The sequence below is a fragment of the Molothrus ater genome, chromosome 3, assembly GCF_012460135.2.
Source record: "Molothrus ater isolate BHLD 08-10-18 breed brown headed cowbird chromosome 3, BPBGC_Mater_1.1, whole genome shotgun sequence".
Lineage (NCBI taxonomy): Eukaryota > Metazoa > Chordata > Aves > Passeriformes > Icteridae > Molothrus > Molothrus ater.
The window spans coordinates 19,530,625-19,546,110 of record NC_050480.2 but is presented as its reverse complement, the minus strand read 5'-3'; the positions used below and the strand labels follow the sequence as shown (position 1 = coordinate 19,546,110).

At 40.3% G+C, this 15,486-nt stretch overlaps 1 protein-coding gene across 2 annotated transcripts in view; it reads left to right on the top strand.

Annotated features, from left to right (window-relative positions):
- The window catches only part of TGFB2 (transforming growth factor beta 2), a 60,836-nt gene extending 49,542 nt beyond the window's left edge, over positions 1-11,294 (top strand). Inside the window, exons 3-7 of one of the 2 annotated variants that reach the window (XM_036380658.2) lie at positions 3,010-3,142; positions 3,261-3,371; positions 5,116-5,290; positions 5,852-6,005; positions 7,806-11,294. In XM_036380658.2, the coding sequence (XP_036236551.1) occupies positions 3,010-3,142; positions 3,261-3,371; positions 5,116-5,290; positions 5,852-6,005; positions 7,806-7,964 (732 nt within the window). In that variant the 3' untranslated portion in view covers positions 7,965-11,294. Of the gene's footprint in view, positions 1-3,009; positions 3,143-3,260; positions 3,372-5,115; positions 5,291-5,851; positions 6,006-7,805 lie in introns of those variants that run through there. The other variant, XM_054514357.1, reaches the window with a different exon arrangement.
- Positions 11,295-15,486: the final 4,192 nt, after the last annotated feature.

Sequence of the window (15,486 nt, the reverse complement as noted above, 5' to 3'; positions counted from 1 at the left end):
GCTTTCAAGCACAAAAGCTGCAAGGCTTTTATTCTTTTTTGAAACTAAATTGGTTGATCTAGTAGGAAGAAAGGATTGGAAATGGTGAAAGAGAAGTTTTTCCTTGAGGATATATACTTGAGGGTGTATTGGAAGAAAAAGGCATGTTGCTGCTGGGGAAGGTTAAAACCAGAATTGTAGGGCAAAGTAAAAAGAAGCAAACCAAAGTGGGGAAATGGCACAGAGAACTTAAAATGCTTATTTCATGTAGTGATTTCTGGAAGACTCATTTGAAGAATATGTTGCAGCTGTAAAAATTTCTGAGAGATTCCTACAAAAAGGCCCCTTTGTTTACCCCCATATAGAGTGTAATTACTTCAGTGTGAATGGAAATAAAAAGCAGGGTAGGAAAAGAAATTTAATCAGAATTATTTGTGGGAGAAAATAGACTCTGAGGATCCAGTCTTGGATTTTATCTTCCATTAGCTTTCCACACTTCCGACAATTTAAGAGAAAAAGAAGAGATAATTGAAATGGTGAGACTAGAAGATCATTCTTGCTTACAAGTACTCATATTGTTAAGATCATGCATCACCCTAACACTTTAAAGATACTTAACCCAAGAGAAGGAGATTTAAGTTAATTTCACCAAGTGTAACACTCTTCTCCCTTAACAGCCTTTTGCTTAAGAGCTGCCAGTGCCTGTTTAACCCATGGTGTCAGTTGTGGAAATTATCTCATACTTAGTTTGTGACTTTCTACCTCATTCTTTATAATTTTCTTCCTGAATATGCTGTGTAAACAACATGGAGAGAAACTTTACTCTCAGATGTTGTAGGTACCATAGGGTGGATAATATCCAGCTCTTTTAATCCATGATATCCATCCTGTCCCATAGTGCCATACAGCTCAGAAGCATTTTCTTGCCATTCAGCTCAACAGTGGGGTTGGATTTTCCTTGGAGCATTGGATACGTACAGTGATGATTTCTTGTACTTTTACAAATGCCTCTTATTCCAGGTACACACTGACAGCCCTTGACTCTGTCTTTTGGTAGCAACTGGGATAAAGACTGGAATAAATACATTTAATTTTGATACCAAGGCACAGCTGTGTCTTCAGAATATGTCTAAGACCAATTATAGTTAACATCAGGAGATTGCTTTTGGCACATTACTTACTTTTAGTCCTTACATCACTGCCAAAACTGAGGTATGCAGTTTCTGGAGTCTTTGGAAAGATATGACTGTGCAGAAAGGAAGAGAAATGAGCCAAGTTCTTGTGTCCCATTTGCTTCACACCCCCCACCCCCCAGCCCCAACACATCCTTGCAGAATGACAGCTGCATTACATCCTCAGAAACACTTGACCTGATAAAGACCAAAGGGAAGGCAACGTTATATTTGTACTTCTCTGGGACTTTCCCAGCATTGATTACTGATTCTCTCATCCCTCTGGCACTTCTGAGCAGTGGTAGTCCCCTTGCTGCTGCCAGACTCTCTGTAAACAATTGTTCAGACACTTTGTTTGAAGGTTACCTCATAAAAAGAAGTCCCAATGTTCACTGTTGGAGTGCCCTTAGTTTCTACTGGGGAACTCAGCATTGCCTACCAGGGGCCCTTAGTAATCTTCTGGACTTGAACCAACATCTTCTCATGGCTTTTTGCTAAATGTGTTGATCAGAAAGAAGACAAAGAGCCTGTCATGTTGCTGTTCTTTTCATAAGACAAATGTTAGTGTAGGAGCCACGGTGTTGGCCTATGAGAGATCCAGCACTGCCTTGCAATAAACAGGGAGACTCTGCATGCTGACTCCACATGCTGGACAGAATCTGAGCTTTTCAAGCCTGTTTAATTACGAAAAGCATGATTTTATCACGATGACATAGTTTCACACCTCTTTAGAAATATTTTTCTTTACGTGTATTATGTGGTTTCACCATGATTTTATTACAGCACTGCTTGCTAGATGTCAGGTTGTTCTGGGCTGAGAAAATAGGAGGAAACAATGAGATGTTGTCAGTTACTCATTTGGAGATGGATTTGGGTGCTTAAAGGAAAAACCAGAAACAAAATATGAAGTCGCACAGCTGGCATGCCAAAAGTTACAAAGTGATGTTATCGTGTGCTATCTTGATTGGAGTTGACTAAATGTTGCATGGCATTCCAGCTCCCTGCATCACAAGACTATCAACAGAGTAATAACCAGAAAACCAGAAACCAGCTGTTAACAGCCAGAAGTCCAATTGGTTTTGTCTTAGGGTAAATAATAGCAGTCTATGCTTGTATATGGGAAGGCACTCACTGAATTGTTTGCCTGGGATGAGGAGGACTGTGGACACTTGAAATTCTGGTCATGCAGGGCCTGGGTTTCTTTTGTTCAAGTATTTTTTATTGCTTGATCAGTGGAAGCTTTGCTGAAACATTTGACAAAAATACAAATACAGCCTGTATCAAAGTTTGGATGGAGGCAGCCTCACCTGTTGGCACAAATCTGTGCATGGCTATCTGTTCAATGTATGATTAGTACCCAAAATCAGAGGGAAGGCTAAAAAGCATGAATAAGGCAATACCATAGGTTAGTTATAGGGGAGCAATGTAATATCTTCAGTGTACAGACTACATTGTACAGCCTGGACTTTGGCATCTTGTGCTCTAGCCAGTATAAGTATAACTGAAGAAGGTGAAATAGCTTCTTTTGATGATTACTGTGATCTCTTCAGAAGAGCACTTGTATTACGGGATAGGTTTTCAGGGCAGTTCTTTCTGTGTGATTTCTCTCACTAAGGAATATGTGATGGTGTGTTTTGCTTGGGAGCCTAAGCTGATTTCATTAGGGTGTTTTTATATTTTTCTTCTCCTTACACACCCCAAGAAGATTCTTCCTGAAAATGTGCACAAATGTTCATCTGCTGCATAGAGGTTTCAACTCTAATAGTTTCTTGTGCTATTTTCTAATGTTAGTGATCCATTTTAAAAGCAACCAGGTAAATGTTAACCTGTAGGAAATCTTATTTGTTGTGTCTTTCAGGTTTTAAAATCTAAAGAATTATCATCACCAGGACAGCGCTATATTGACAGCAAAGTAGTTAAAACAAGAGCTGAAGGAGAATGGTTGTCTTTTGATGTCACTGAGGCTGTACATGAATGGCTCCATCACAGAGGTGACAAAAAGTGCTCTTTGCTTTTCCTCCTGCCCCAGCTGCTCCTCCATTAACTCAGGAGTATTTCAGAGTCATTCCACATGTAAAAACCAACTCCACTCACTTTTATGTTTTGCAGACAGGAATCTTGGATTTAAGATAAGCTTACATTGTCCATGCTGTACCTTTGTGCCTTCCAATAATTACATCATCCCAAATAAAAGTGAGGAGCTTGAAGCAAGATTTGCAGGTAATTAAAGAAAAAAGCCTCCAACTTTTTAAAATGTTGTGGTATGTACTAATTGAGGAGAGAAATAAAACGCTGTTTCTGCCTTCTAAATGGCATTCAGCTGATTGAAAACTTGCTCATTTGAGAATTGTGATTCTCAGCTGGTAGGAAATTATACTAAAGTCACAAGGGTAAAACTGTATCACCTGAAAAATTCTAAAATCACAAGGCATGAAAAAGCTGTCTCATTCCATGCATGCACCTTTGATGTCCTTAAAAATCTGTGTTACAGTTTGCAGCATGCTCACCAGATACATGTACATTTTTGGATTTAGTGAAGACTCTTGCCCAGTTTGCCATCCACTATTGGATAGTTATGAGAAAATAGCTCAATATTTTCAAAATTATCCTTTTGCTCTCCATCCTAGTACTGTAATGAGTCAGACTTAGTTGAAAAGATTGGAATAAGTGGGCATTAAAGAATAAAAAACTGTGTAGTGAGGGTTATGACTATATGTGTTCTTTATGGACAGCAGGCAAAGTGATACGGAGTAAATATATGAAGTTTGTATAAGCTCTCTTGTGTTTTAAAGCCATTAAACTTTCAGTTTCACAAAAGAGAAATTATATTTAATTGACTGTACTACAGTTACCATCCACCAACACACATGAATCTATAGCTATATTAGAACTAATTTTTACCTAAATTCTGTTCCTGAAGTTCTCATTTATTGAACTGTATCATGATTTGGTTCACTTGTGATCCAAGTATTTGGCTATATTCCTTGTCAAGTATTAAGTTTTTCTAACTGTTGTTTCACTGCATTGGAATTTTTTCCTGTACATAAATACATGTACTGTACATATGATTAAAGCCATTGTGTGCATTTAAAAAATGATTAGTATGGTGTTTGGTCACTAGAATTGCATATGTAAAGAAAAGAATAGTGTATCTCTTTCTATTTAGATGGTAGTATCTGGTTGGGGGGATTAATTTTCTAAAGGATGTTAACAAAAGGCATAATGTGACTCCTGTGAAAGGCCAATACCTTGAGTCTCTTGTCTGTGCTATTGCCATGGTAAGAAGCTAGTAAGGCAGTTAGTGTTAAAAGAGAATACAGAATGCAAGGCCATAGATTGCCATTTCAAGAAGAAATACTTTAATCAGTGTCTTTTCCATGCCCATATAAAGGAAGAGACTAGAATAATTGACTTTCTGGGGAAAATTAGCAGATTTAAATAAACTGGCAATGAAAGACGGGAAATTTACGAGTATCATAAAGGAGTGAATGTGATGGTGGAAACTAATGGGATTAGTTAGAAGTAAGAGTGGGAAATGAAGGTGCAGTATCCAGAGCATCTTTAAGTGCGTTAAAAGGTTTTAAAAGGTACATACCTGTTAAAAGTTGGGAGTACTGCTCTGACTGAAGCAACAAGAGAATCGCTGCTTGGGGCATTTGAAGCTAAGATGCACAAGATGCAGTGACTGAAGTTACCTTCTCTGTTACTCACTTAAACGTGTCTAGTAAATGTACTGAAATGGCATTAAACAGATGTGAATGTGGGAGGGTTGACACAATAGCTAACATGAGAACTGTGAGTATCTTAGGCATCTTGGGTTGAAATTTTCCCCCACTTCCCCAGTAAACATGCCCAGATGACACCACCATGGCCCAGTTTCTGAGATTTTTTTTTAAGAGATGGTTTATTTAATTTGTGAAGAAAAAGCAACACAATGTTTATCACCAAAATGTATTTTTTGAAGGTATTGATGACTACACATATTCCAGTGGTGATGTGAAAGCTTTAAAGTCCAATAGGAAAAAATACAGTGGGAAGACCCCACATCTTCTGCTAATGTTGTTACCCTCCTACAGACTTGAGTCGCAACAGCCCAGTCGGCGGAAGAAGCGTGCTCTAGATGCTGCCTATTGTTTTAGGTAACTATGCCTGCACATCCAATATTCTTACACAGTGGTGGGAGACTTGGAGGTGTCATGCAGTTTTTATCATGTTTCTTTACAGTTAGCCTTTATACAGAATGCAGACCCTCAGGCATCTGTGTGCAGCAGGTCTCTGCCCAGCGGTCTCCAGTCCCATGGAGACAGGTGCAGATTGCTGTGACCTTAGACAGTAGAAGCCCAGTTCCATGTGGGATGATTTCCAGATGCGTTAGCCCCATAGTTAGAGCAAAATTATCACCTTCACTTCGTTCACCTACTCAGAGTCTCCTCTGTAGAACCTGGAGAAAAACACTTGAGTAGTCCTCCAGGGAAGCCATTAGCTTGGTCTGTATGAGCAAGTCCTACCATGTCCAAGCATCCTGCAATAACTAATTTCAGTTACAGCATAAGCTACTATTGATCTGATTTAGCTGAGAATTTTTGTGACTCAGACCTGCCTTTCTGTAAAGGTTGATTTCCAGGGAGCGAGCAACTGGATTGTTTTTATTCCCAGCATTGTCTTTGTTATGACCGATGTGTTTGTATTTTATTTCCCAGGAATGTGCAGGATAATTGCTGTCTTCGTCCGCTTTATATTGACTTCAAGAGGGATCTTGGCTGGAAATGGATTCATGAACCTAAAGGATACCATGCTAATTTCTGTGCAGGAGCCTGCCCATATTTATGGAGCTCAGATACTCAGCACAGCAGAGTGAGTAATGGATTTGCTAATTTTTGGCTTCTGTTTTATAACTGCAGGTCGAGCTGTGTTTCTGGGACTGACATCAGCACAAGTATCCAGAGTTAGTCTCAGTAACTAAGGATGATGAAATTTGGCCCTATAGAGGAATTCACTCATGGCCTCAAGCTAGTGTTGAAGCAGGAGAAATGTACTGGCCTAGATATTTACTTACTTTTATGTGTTCATTGATACGAACACATGGTTGGATTGAATACTTCTTGTGAGTATGTAGCCTTTGGAGGTGACTTGGAAAAGGCCTTTCACTATAGACATGAGTGGAAATGGCACAATGAGTTTGGTCGGCAAAGACACGGAGGGAGGCACTTTCAGAGTAACAAAAGAGCCAAGCTGTACCACCTGGTCATCACCTACTTTTATGACCTGCCGTACTGATAGCTGCCCTCCTTTTACTTCAAAAGACATATTCTTTTGTACACTTTGAAAATTTATATGGGAAGGAGGGACTTTTTGTATGGGATGTTGATAAACCAAATCATAGTTGCCTGAGATGGGACTTTTTATTTTAGGGATTGGATGTGGTATTTTAGCCACCTGCCTTAGGATGAGCAGTATTCTGCTGTGAAGTGCTAATTTCCTCTCAGCTGTCACTAAGGATGTCTAGACAGTAAATGCAAGAGACAGACATTTGCATCATAGTTGTCATAAAGTAAGAATTTCACCCTTGGGTCCATACTAAGAATGATGTCTCCCCTTTTTCAAGCCTCCCTTAAAATGACAGATCAGTGTCAGCCAGCAGGGACAACTTGCCATGCCCAAGGGACAGCTTGAGTTTCTTTCAGTTGGTAAAACCATGATACCATGTTCTTCCTGAGCTTACAGACCCCTTTGTGGCTGTCACTGTCTGTGACATTGTACTGTTAGCAATGTCAGCAGGCAGAGGTATAAATAAGGTGAGTATGTTTCCATGCTGGTGTGGAGTAATGGTGCACACATTTTGGAACTGCACTTGTTTTTAAAGGAAAGAGGAAGAGTAACTGTCATGGTCACAAATATGTGGTTTGGATAATTGCCCCAGGAGCCAGAAGTTGCCTAATAAAGTAGTTAGTGTTGCTGTCCTGAACAGATCTTCTGTCTCTCTAAGCTGCAAATGTTGTGTGGAAGTTCTAGGAAAAGGTCACTTGGTGTTTGGCTAAGGCATTAATGGCATCCTCAGGAGCACCTATGCATCATCAGTGGCTAACCCTACATACTTCCCTTGCAGAGAACCATGCATAGGAGTCCAGGGTGACATAGGAGGTAACTCCATGCATCTGGCTCTCAGCAGGAATAACTGCACCTTGAGTCCTGGTGCTTGCAGGGTGGGATTGATAGACTTAAGTAGCATAGCAGAGGGTAAAAGAAGAGGGATGCCTATACTCTGAAGAGGTCTCTCTTCTCTTTGGTCACTTGTAATTCCAAAATCTGTAAACAGCAAATGGCAACCTGAAGAAACAGATAAAAACCTTTCAATTTCCTCTGTATTCATAAATATGGTGTGCCTGTTGACCCAAAGGGCATCATTCTAGAGGCAGACTCCAGGTATGTGCCTGCTTTGAGGATTAAGACTGTATGGACAAAACCTTAGGAAATTCAGGCATATTGTGATCACTAGATTGAAGTGGAAAAGCATAAAAACCCCTAAATTCCAGGAATCTTTATACCATTTTCAGTGGGCATTCTCTCAGGTGCTGGGGGAGGAGGTGATGCAGAAAACAGTATGCTCATTAGAGGCAGCTGCCTTAATCTCTCTTTTTTGGTTTCTTCTTCTAGGTACTCAGCTTGTATAACACCATAAATCCAGAAGCTTCAGCCTCCCCGTGCTGTGTGTCCCAGGATTTGGAACCCCTCACCATCCTCTACTACATTGGAAAAACACCCAAAATCGAACAGCTTTCCAACATGATTGTCAAGTCTTGCAAGTGCAGCTAAAGGATATCCCTGAAACAGCATGACATGTGTTTATAAAAAATAAAGATAACCAAGGAAAAAAAAGAAAGAGAGAGTGAGAAGGAAAGAAAGAAAAATAAAAACCCGGGTTCATCAGTGTTAAAAGGAAAAAAAAAGAAGAAAAAAAAGCGGTACTAGTCTGAACTGTTTGAAAGTTTGTTTTGTTGTTTTTTTTTAAACTGGCATCTGAAGCAAAACATTGAAGGCTTTTTCCTACATTTCACCTACACATAGTGTGAGATAGACAAGAAGCAAAGTTAAAGAAAAAAAGAAACCTTTTAAAAAATAAACACTGGAAGAAATTTGTTAGTGTTACTATGTGAAAGGAAAAAAACAGGAAAATCCCATGAAGTGGAGTTGCTGTATCTGTCCCGTGCCTTACTTGATCTCTCTGTATTGTTACGCAATAGGCATTCTACCCATTCCTCTTAGCTATAGAGTTAACAGTACATTATTTATTTGTGTATAAAAACTATCAAATGAACATTTCTGTATCACCATTGGGAAAATGAATGAACACCAGCCAGTGTGGACAAGGTGGAGACCAAATAAGCTGCCAGAAATACATATAAAGCCTAAAGGAACACAAGCTCAAAAGAATCAGAAAAGTAATGGTTAGTTTAGTTCGATTAAAATAGAAATCAGTTATTACATTACTGACAAACTCTGCCTTTAAAATACCTTATTTTTCATGCCAGCTGCCTAGAGAGACTTCTTGTAAGGTCTCAAACCCTTGTTTTAAATACTGAATAATTTACTAATAAAGGACACTCTGTTTCAGTCTCAAAGACAAGTCTATAAGATTTTTTTTTTACTGTAAATGATTTAAAATGTCAGTTTAGTAAACCAGTGAAATATTTAACATTTACTGGTCTAATCTTCAGACCTTAATATGTTGCTGTATAGCTATGCTATGGGAATTTTTTTTGTTCTTTTGGTATATGTAACCATACCTAGAGTATTACAATAGGTGGGTAGTAAAAGCCAGCTTAATTGGAAACATATCTGTAGATCTCTATTTGTAAACTATTAAAAAATTACATACTTTATGTGTAATGTGTAAATTTTCACAATATTTTTGTACTCTGTAATACTGTCAGCTCTCATGACTTTGAATTTGAATTTGGGGCTCTTTTTGATCACTCAGAATCATGTGTTTCCCTCTAGCTGGCCAGTATGAGTAGAGTCCCTGTATTTTGACTTGCACTACAAATACATGTTTTATAATAATTGCTATCATGTGCTTTGTATATTGTTCATCATTATGACATAAGCTACCTGACTCCATTTGTTTTTCTGTTTTATAAAAAAGGATGGATTAAAGTAATCTCCCCCCCCTGCTCCTCCCCTCCTCCTCCAGCTATCCCCCTTCATAACGCTTACATCGCGATGCCGTTCAGATCTCTGGGCCTTCCTATTTTCCCATTTCCTTTTGGCTGTAGACATTCAAACAGGTGGGCAGGGAGCGAGGTGAGGAGAGAAGAGGTGTCCCAGCCTGGCTGAGGCGAGGCCAAGCCCTGCAGAGGATGACATCCAGCGCTGTGCAGGAGGCCGTAGGCAGCGGCTGCGGCGATGCCCGTGCGTGCATGGCGGGAGCACAGCCCACCCGGACGCGCCCGCCTGGCACGGGGAACTCGCTCCTGCAGCTCCTCTGTGGGGCTGCTCCTGCTGCAGGTAACAGAGGTTTGCCTTTGACTTCTGCAGTGGCACAGCAGGGCCCTTCAGGCTGTTGGGATATGTGTAAGGATTGGCAGGATCAGACCCTTGATTTTGGCAAGTTTACCAATTTTTTTCTCAATTGCGTTGATGCTAAACCTTCTTTTGAAAAAAAGAGAAAGGAACACGGGGATTCCTGGGGTTTTGTTGTTTTCATATTGTAGAGGGAGTAAAAAGAAACCACATTGCATACTTCATTTTGAGAAGAAAACCCTAACCTAAATAAGAATGAAAATACTGAAGAAGGCACAATCATTTCATTTCATGTGATGGATGCTACTGCAGAGCAAAGCCGGAAACCTGCAGTGCAAGCATTCTGCTTGGATGGGAGGAGACATTTTCTGCCATTGTCCTGAACAGTGTTGGGAGGACACTCCTAAGCTTGGTGTTGTCAGTTCCAGTTTTAAGAAGTGCAGTTTCTTTGGCTTCATCAGAATACTGGTGCAAAACTGAGGTGCCGTGGTGGCTTGCACAGGCAGCTCCTCAGGACTTCTGTGGTGCCTGTGTTTATTGCCTAGGTGGGAACGTAGCCCCGGAGATTATCTAATCCCACCCACTGGCCCAGGAGGAGAAGGTGTGTTAGACTTCTGATTCATTTAGTGAGCTGAGGTGAACAATCTGTCCTGCTAACACTTGCTTGAGCCAGACTAACTCCAGTGAGAAGATGCACTGAACTCAGTGAAACTCCTCAGGGTAATACGTACTCTGGATTTTGCTGTATAACAACAGCAAAATTAGTTTTATCAGGTTCAGTATGAGAACTGTATTTTTGTTGGACAGGAGAGAAGACAAGGGTGAGCGCATTTCACAAAACTTAAAAATGTTTTTGCAGTTCTCTGATACAGGAATGCAGCTTTCAAACCAGTTTTGGAGAAGTGGGATGGGAGATAGCATAGTTGTCCAACTATACTTACTGTGTGCTGGATGCAGCTGAAAATTTGAACTTGGATTTGAAGTTTTTCTCTAAGCATAGAACACTTTCTGTAAGTCATTGCCCCAGAATCGATTTTTTAAAAAAATTTCTAGTGTTCCTCAAAATGCACTGATAATATTTGAAATTCTCTATTTTAAAGCTCCTACAATTTATTTTTTCTTGTTCATTAGGCATGTATTTCCCTTTAATTACCAAGGGTGTTAGGCCTGATCCTACAATATGCAGAACTCATGGGTGAAATTCCCCTCTGCAGAGTGGAGTAATGTGAGTCCTTAGCACCTCTCAGGTCTGGTGTAAATACCCCTCAAATGATCTTCAGATGGGTCTGCAACAGCTCAAGGACTTTGTGCTACGGGGCCTTATTTTGGCAAGGTGATTATAGCTTCCTGAACAAAGTCCCTGAGATCTGATGGGAAATGTTCAGCATCTGGTAAGATCAGACCCAGGGGGCTGACTGGGGCTGAGGGGGAATCGTAGCACTTAGCTGGGTGGGGTAGGACAGCACATCAATACAACTGTATGGTTGGCATGGTTTAAAGGCAAAAAAGAAGGAACTTAAAGGACAGCTGTGTTGTACTTTGGTGATTGATTACTCTGTATTTTAACACATTGTATGTCTGTTTTTGTGGTGCTCTAGTGGTAAATAAATTATTTCAATTATATGCTGGTGTTGCTTTCGTATGGCAGTATTCTTCTGGCACAGGCAATTCCTCAGCCCTGGAATGTTAAATCCCTGCAAAGCCTGATTTGGTGTGGGATTTTGGCACGTGTGACCTTGATGTGGTCCACTGCAGGCTGAGGTGAAGAACATCCATCCAGGGTGAGGGTGGATCATATCTGCTCTGGGGGTTGCTCTCCCCTCAGCCACTGTAGTGGATGTCTTGGTCTGTAGACAGCTGCCTCAGTTATATCAGTTTACCAGGAGCAGCTATGTGCCACATGGAAGTGTATTTTGACATAAAATAGGATTCCCTAGTTTGTTTTCTATTTCCATCCACTCTGCAATATGCAATTGCATTATCTAAGCAAATAAGAATTAAGGAGCCTGGAATTGCAGCTTTTCTTTATCAGGCTCTAGTCCCTTGAATAAATAAAACTGATGGCAGGAAGGACTTCAGAATTGAATCACTGCTTTAAAGTTGATGAAATTATATGTGAAAATTCTTCCAGACCAGGCATTGCTGAGGAGACCAGGGACTGCTCTCCCTGGTGCCTTCTCTGGCATCTAAGGAGTGCATAGCATTTCTTGGCTTGAATGAAAGAGCATGTTTATGCCAGATTGTTTACGGTTATTGTGATAAATTATAACAAATTGACTCTGTGGTCTGTCAATATGTTTAAGAATGTAACTTGGGATGAGCATTAAAAACAATCTTAGGGGCGATTCCACCATGGTTACACTCCAACCTTAATTGATTGCAGTGAGTTTATGCAGGCATAAAACTGTAGTCCTTCAAAATTTTCCAGATGCCAATTTTTATTCTGTCTATTTTTAGCTACCCAGCTATGTGCTTTGACATGAATGTAATCTGCCAGCCTTATTCTTACCCAAAGAAGCCCTCACACTGAGATGAGAATACCTTGCAGCCCTGTCTCCTGTATTTGTGAAGTCAGTGAAGAACAGGAGGATTTGAGGAGGAATGCTGATTGGAAATTGTAGGTGAGAAACTGGTCATGGTGCCTGTAACTAAGGAGGAACAAAGTGGAGGGAACACTGTGTGCTGAAAGAAATTTTATAGCATGGGACTAAAAAGATGGAAGATTTGCCATGATAATGAGATTTATGCAGAGTATTTTGATGCTGGGCTTGTCTTCATTTTGTTAACACAGCCTCTCCAGACTGTATCAGCGAAGCCCTTACTGTGCTTGAATCAAATTGTGGTTAATAAATGTGGAATATTCAATATAGGAAAAAAACCCAAACCATGTAAATGTCTTGAAAACTGTTTTTTAGGCCAAAATTTGCCTCTTAGTTCAGACAGAACAGATTCTATGAGGAGCCATGAGTTCTGGAAGAAAATAAACCAAGAGGTTATGTAATTATATGTGGTTATAAAGTAGATGTGAAGTAATGTAGTTGGCTTGTCAGTGGGTATGGGTGTAACAGTAATTTCTTCATCTGTATAAAAATAAAATTAAATGGAACAGAAAGCTGATGAGAACTTCCAATCAAATTTGATATGCTCATTTAATGAAGTAACCTGCTGGAATCTAATACAGAACCCCTGGGGTATAAACCTTTCTTCAACCAAATGGTGGTCCAAGAAACAAGTATTTCCTATAAATGGGGTGTTTGAGTGCCAAGCCAAGATGATGGCAGTGATCATTGATCTTTGGGTCTCAGCACTGTTTGCACATACTATACGCAATCCTGATTTAATAATTCACAAACTCATTGCAAAAATATTTGCTATGAGAAAGGGAACAAAAGATAAAAATGGCAAAGGGGACCAGAGTCTCTTGCTGTTCAATGAAGTACACCATGAGCTCTCACATACTGTTTGGTCCAGCTAATTAGAGATGGATGCAACGAAAATGTTAACATGTGAGTTCACATTTGATCAAAAATCAGGTGGCTGGGGCTCTGAAGAAGGGTTCAAACCTGAGTCACTTTAATGAAATCCCATTAGGTCCAATCTCTGCTACTGGTTTGTAACCAAACTTTAATCCCCAAAGTTGTTGCTGGGGTGTGTGAGGCTTTGAGCTCAATATGTCTGAAGTTCTTGCGCTTGAGCTGCTCTAAGTGTGCCAGATGCAAGTCTTACACAGCTCAGTCTTCTGTTTTTTCTCCCAAGAGCAAAGGCACATCAATATAATTGCCACTCATATGAATGGCAGTTGGAAAGAGTCAAATTGTCCCTGTCCATCAAGGTGTTTCCCAGAGAGCCAGGAGTGTTACAGGTCACCTCATTCTTCAGTGATTTAAAGAGCAGCATTGTGGGACTATGAGATGGGGTTTTGCCATCTGATGGAACCCACATGAAATGAATTGATGGCTTCATTCCAGTTCCTAGTGTAAACTTGTTGGTAGTCTCCAAGGACACGCAGACTGATTTCATCCATCAAAAGCAGAAAATATCTTTATCCAGAAAAAAAATGTCCTTTTTTCTCCCCCCCTTTGGAAAAATGTAAATACAAGACAAAATATCCAGCAGTTCATGGGCAAGTTATGCATTCCTCTGCAGTGTGTAACCTGTTCTCACAGAAGTGGTCTGGATCAATTTGTGAACAGTTGGGAGGGAAAGCTGCATTTGGAGATACTCTGAAATATATTATTTCCTCTGCTCCTTCTATGAAACCCTCAGTTACCATAAGACACACAAAAGGAAAAAAAAAATCAAACCAGAAGACTGTAAATAAGCAAATGAACTGACATTTTTCACCTTGACACCCAGCTATGATGTATAACACCAAGGTAAGTCACTGCAGATCCTGAGTGTCAGATACAGCCAACTGATGTACACAAGCTTGGGTCACAGAAAGAGGAGCAGGAAAGCTGAACAAAACAGAAGGTTTTTGTCAGCATAAGTATAGGCCCTACATCACACCACAGGAAAACTGGATAGTTTTGGTTGTACTTTTTGCTTTGGACTGCTTCCATAGCACAACAGGCCATTCCCATTTCTCATGCTTTAAGAAAAGGGGTATCTTTAGGGAGGTAGGAATTTACCTAGGAGTAACTGAAAGTCACTGATACATTTTGAGATCATTAGTAGTCAGGAGACAACTTAAATGAGCTGTTAACAAAACCTTAATTAACTTTTCCTGTAGCTAAGCTCCCCTTGTGCTGTTCTCCAGGCCTCTATCTCTTATTTTAGTGTTAAAAGTTCCTCCACTGCTTTGCGGTAACAGATGGTGTCTATCAAATAGTCAAAATCTCAGCAAGAATCCCAAGGACTGAGGAGGAGATCTCAAGCATTAAATCCCCAGGTTTCTCTAGTTCCTGATCCCTTAAAGCAGTGCTGTAACACACCAGATGATCTGCAGGCTGTGCACAAAGCAGGACCTCAAATGCACTCTCAACAGTGGGCTACCCATGTAAATGCAAAAATACTGTTTTGATCTCGACAAGATACTCATGGACTCATTCAAACAACTTTCTCACTGATCAGACCTCCTCTCCCACTGTAAGCACTGTGAGCAATGTAGGAGGAATCCATGACTCTCACCCATGCCAGGGGAAATTTATCCTCAGATAAATCTGCATATGCAAAAATACGTGTCATGGCTTGCAGAGAGGAAAACCCCATTACCATGGTTTTTAGCTCAAGTAAATTTCTTCTCAGTAGCTGTTAAAGTGCTGTGTTTTGGGTTCAGAATAAGAATGGTGTTGATAACTCACTGATGCTCTGGGCTGTTTGCTAAGTCGTGTTTATCCTAGGATAAGGACTATTTTTCCCCCTTGTTTCAAGCTCTGCCAGTGAGGAGGTGAGCAAAAGAAGCTAAGAGGGATCACAGCTTGGACAGGTGACCTGAACTGACCAAAGGGATATTCCACACCACAGAACATCATTCCCAGTGTATAACCTGGGGCAGTTACCTGGAAGGACAGCCAGTCTGGGTTCAGGAAGGGGGTCTGGCATTGGTCAGTGGGGTGGTAAACAACTGTATTGCGCATTACTTGTTTTTTTGCTCTTATTGCCAGTATTATTATTTGCCATTATTATTCTATTTTAATTTATTTTCAACCATTAAAATGTTCTTATCTCAAGATTCAAGTGTCACTTGGATTCTCCTCCCCATTCCACTGGGGTGAGGGGGGTTGAGTGAGCAGTTTTGTGATGCCTCATCTCAGCTGGGTTTAAACCCACGATACAGTTGCAAGCAAGAATGTATATAGTGAAAAAGGAAAGA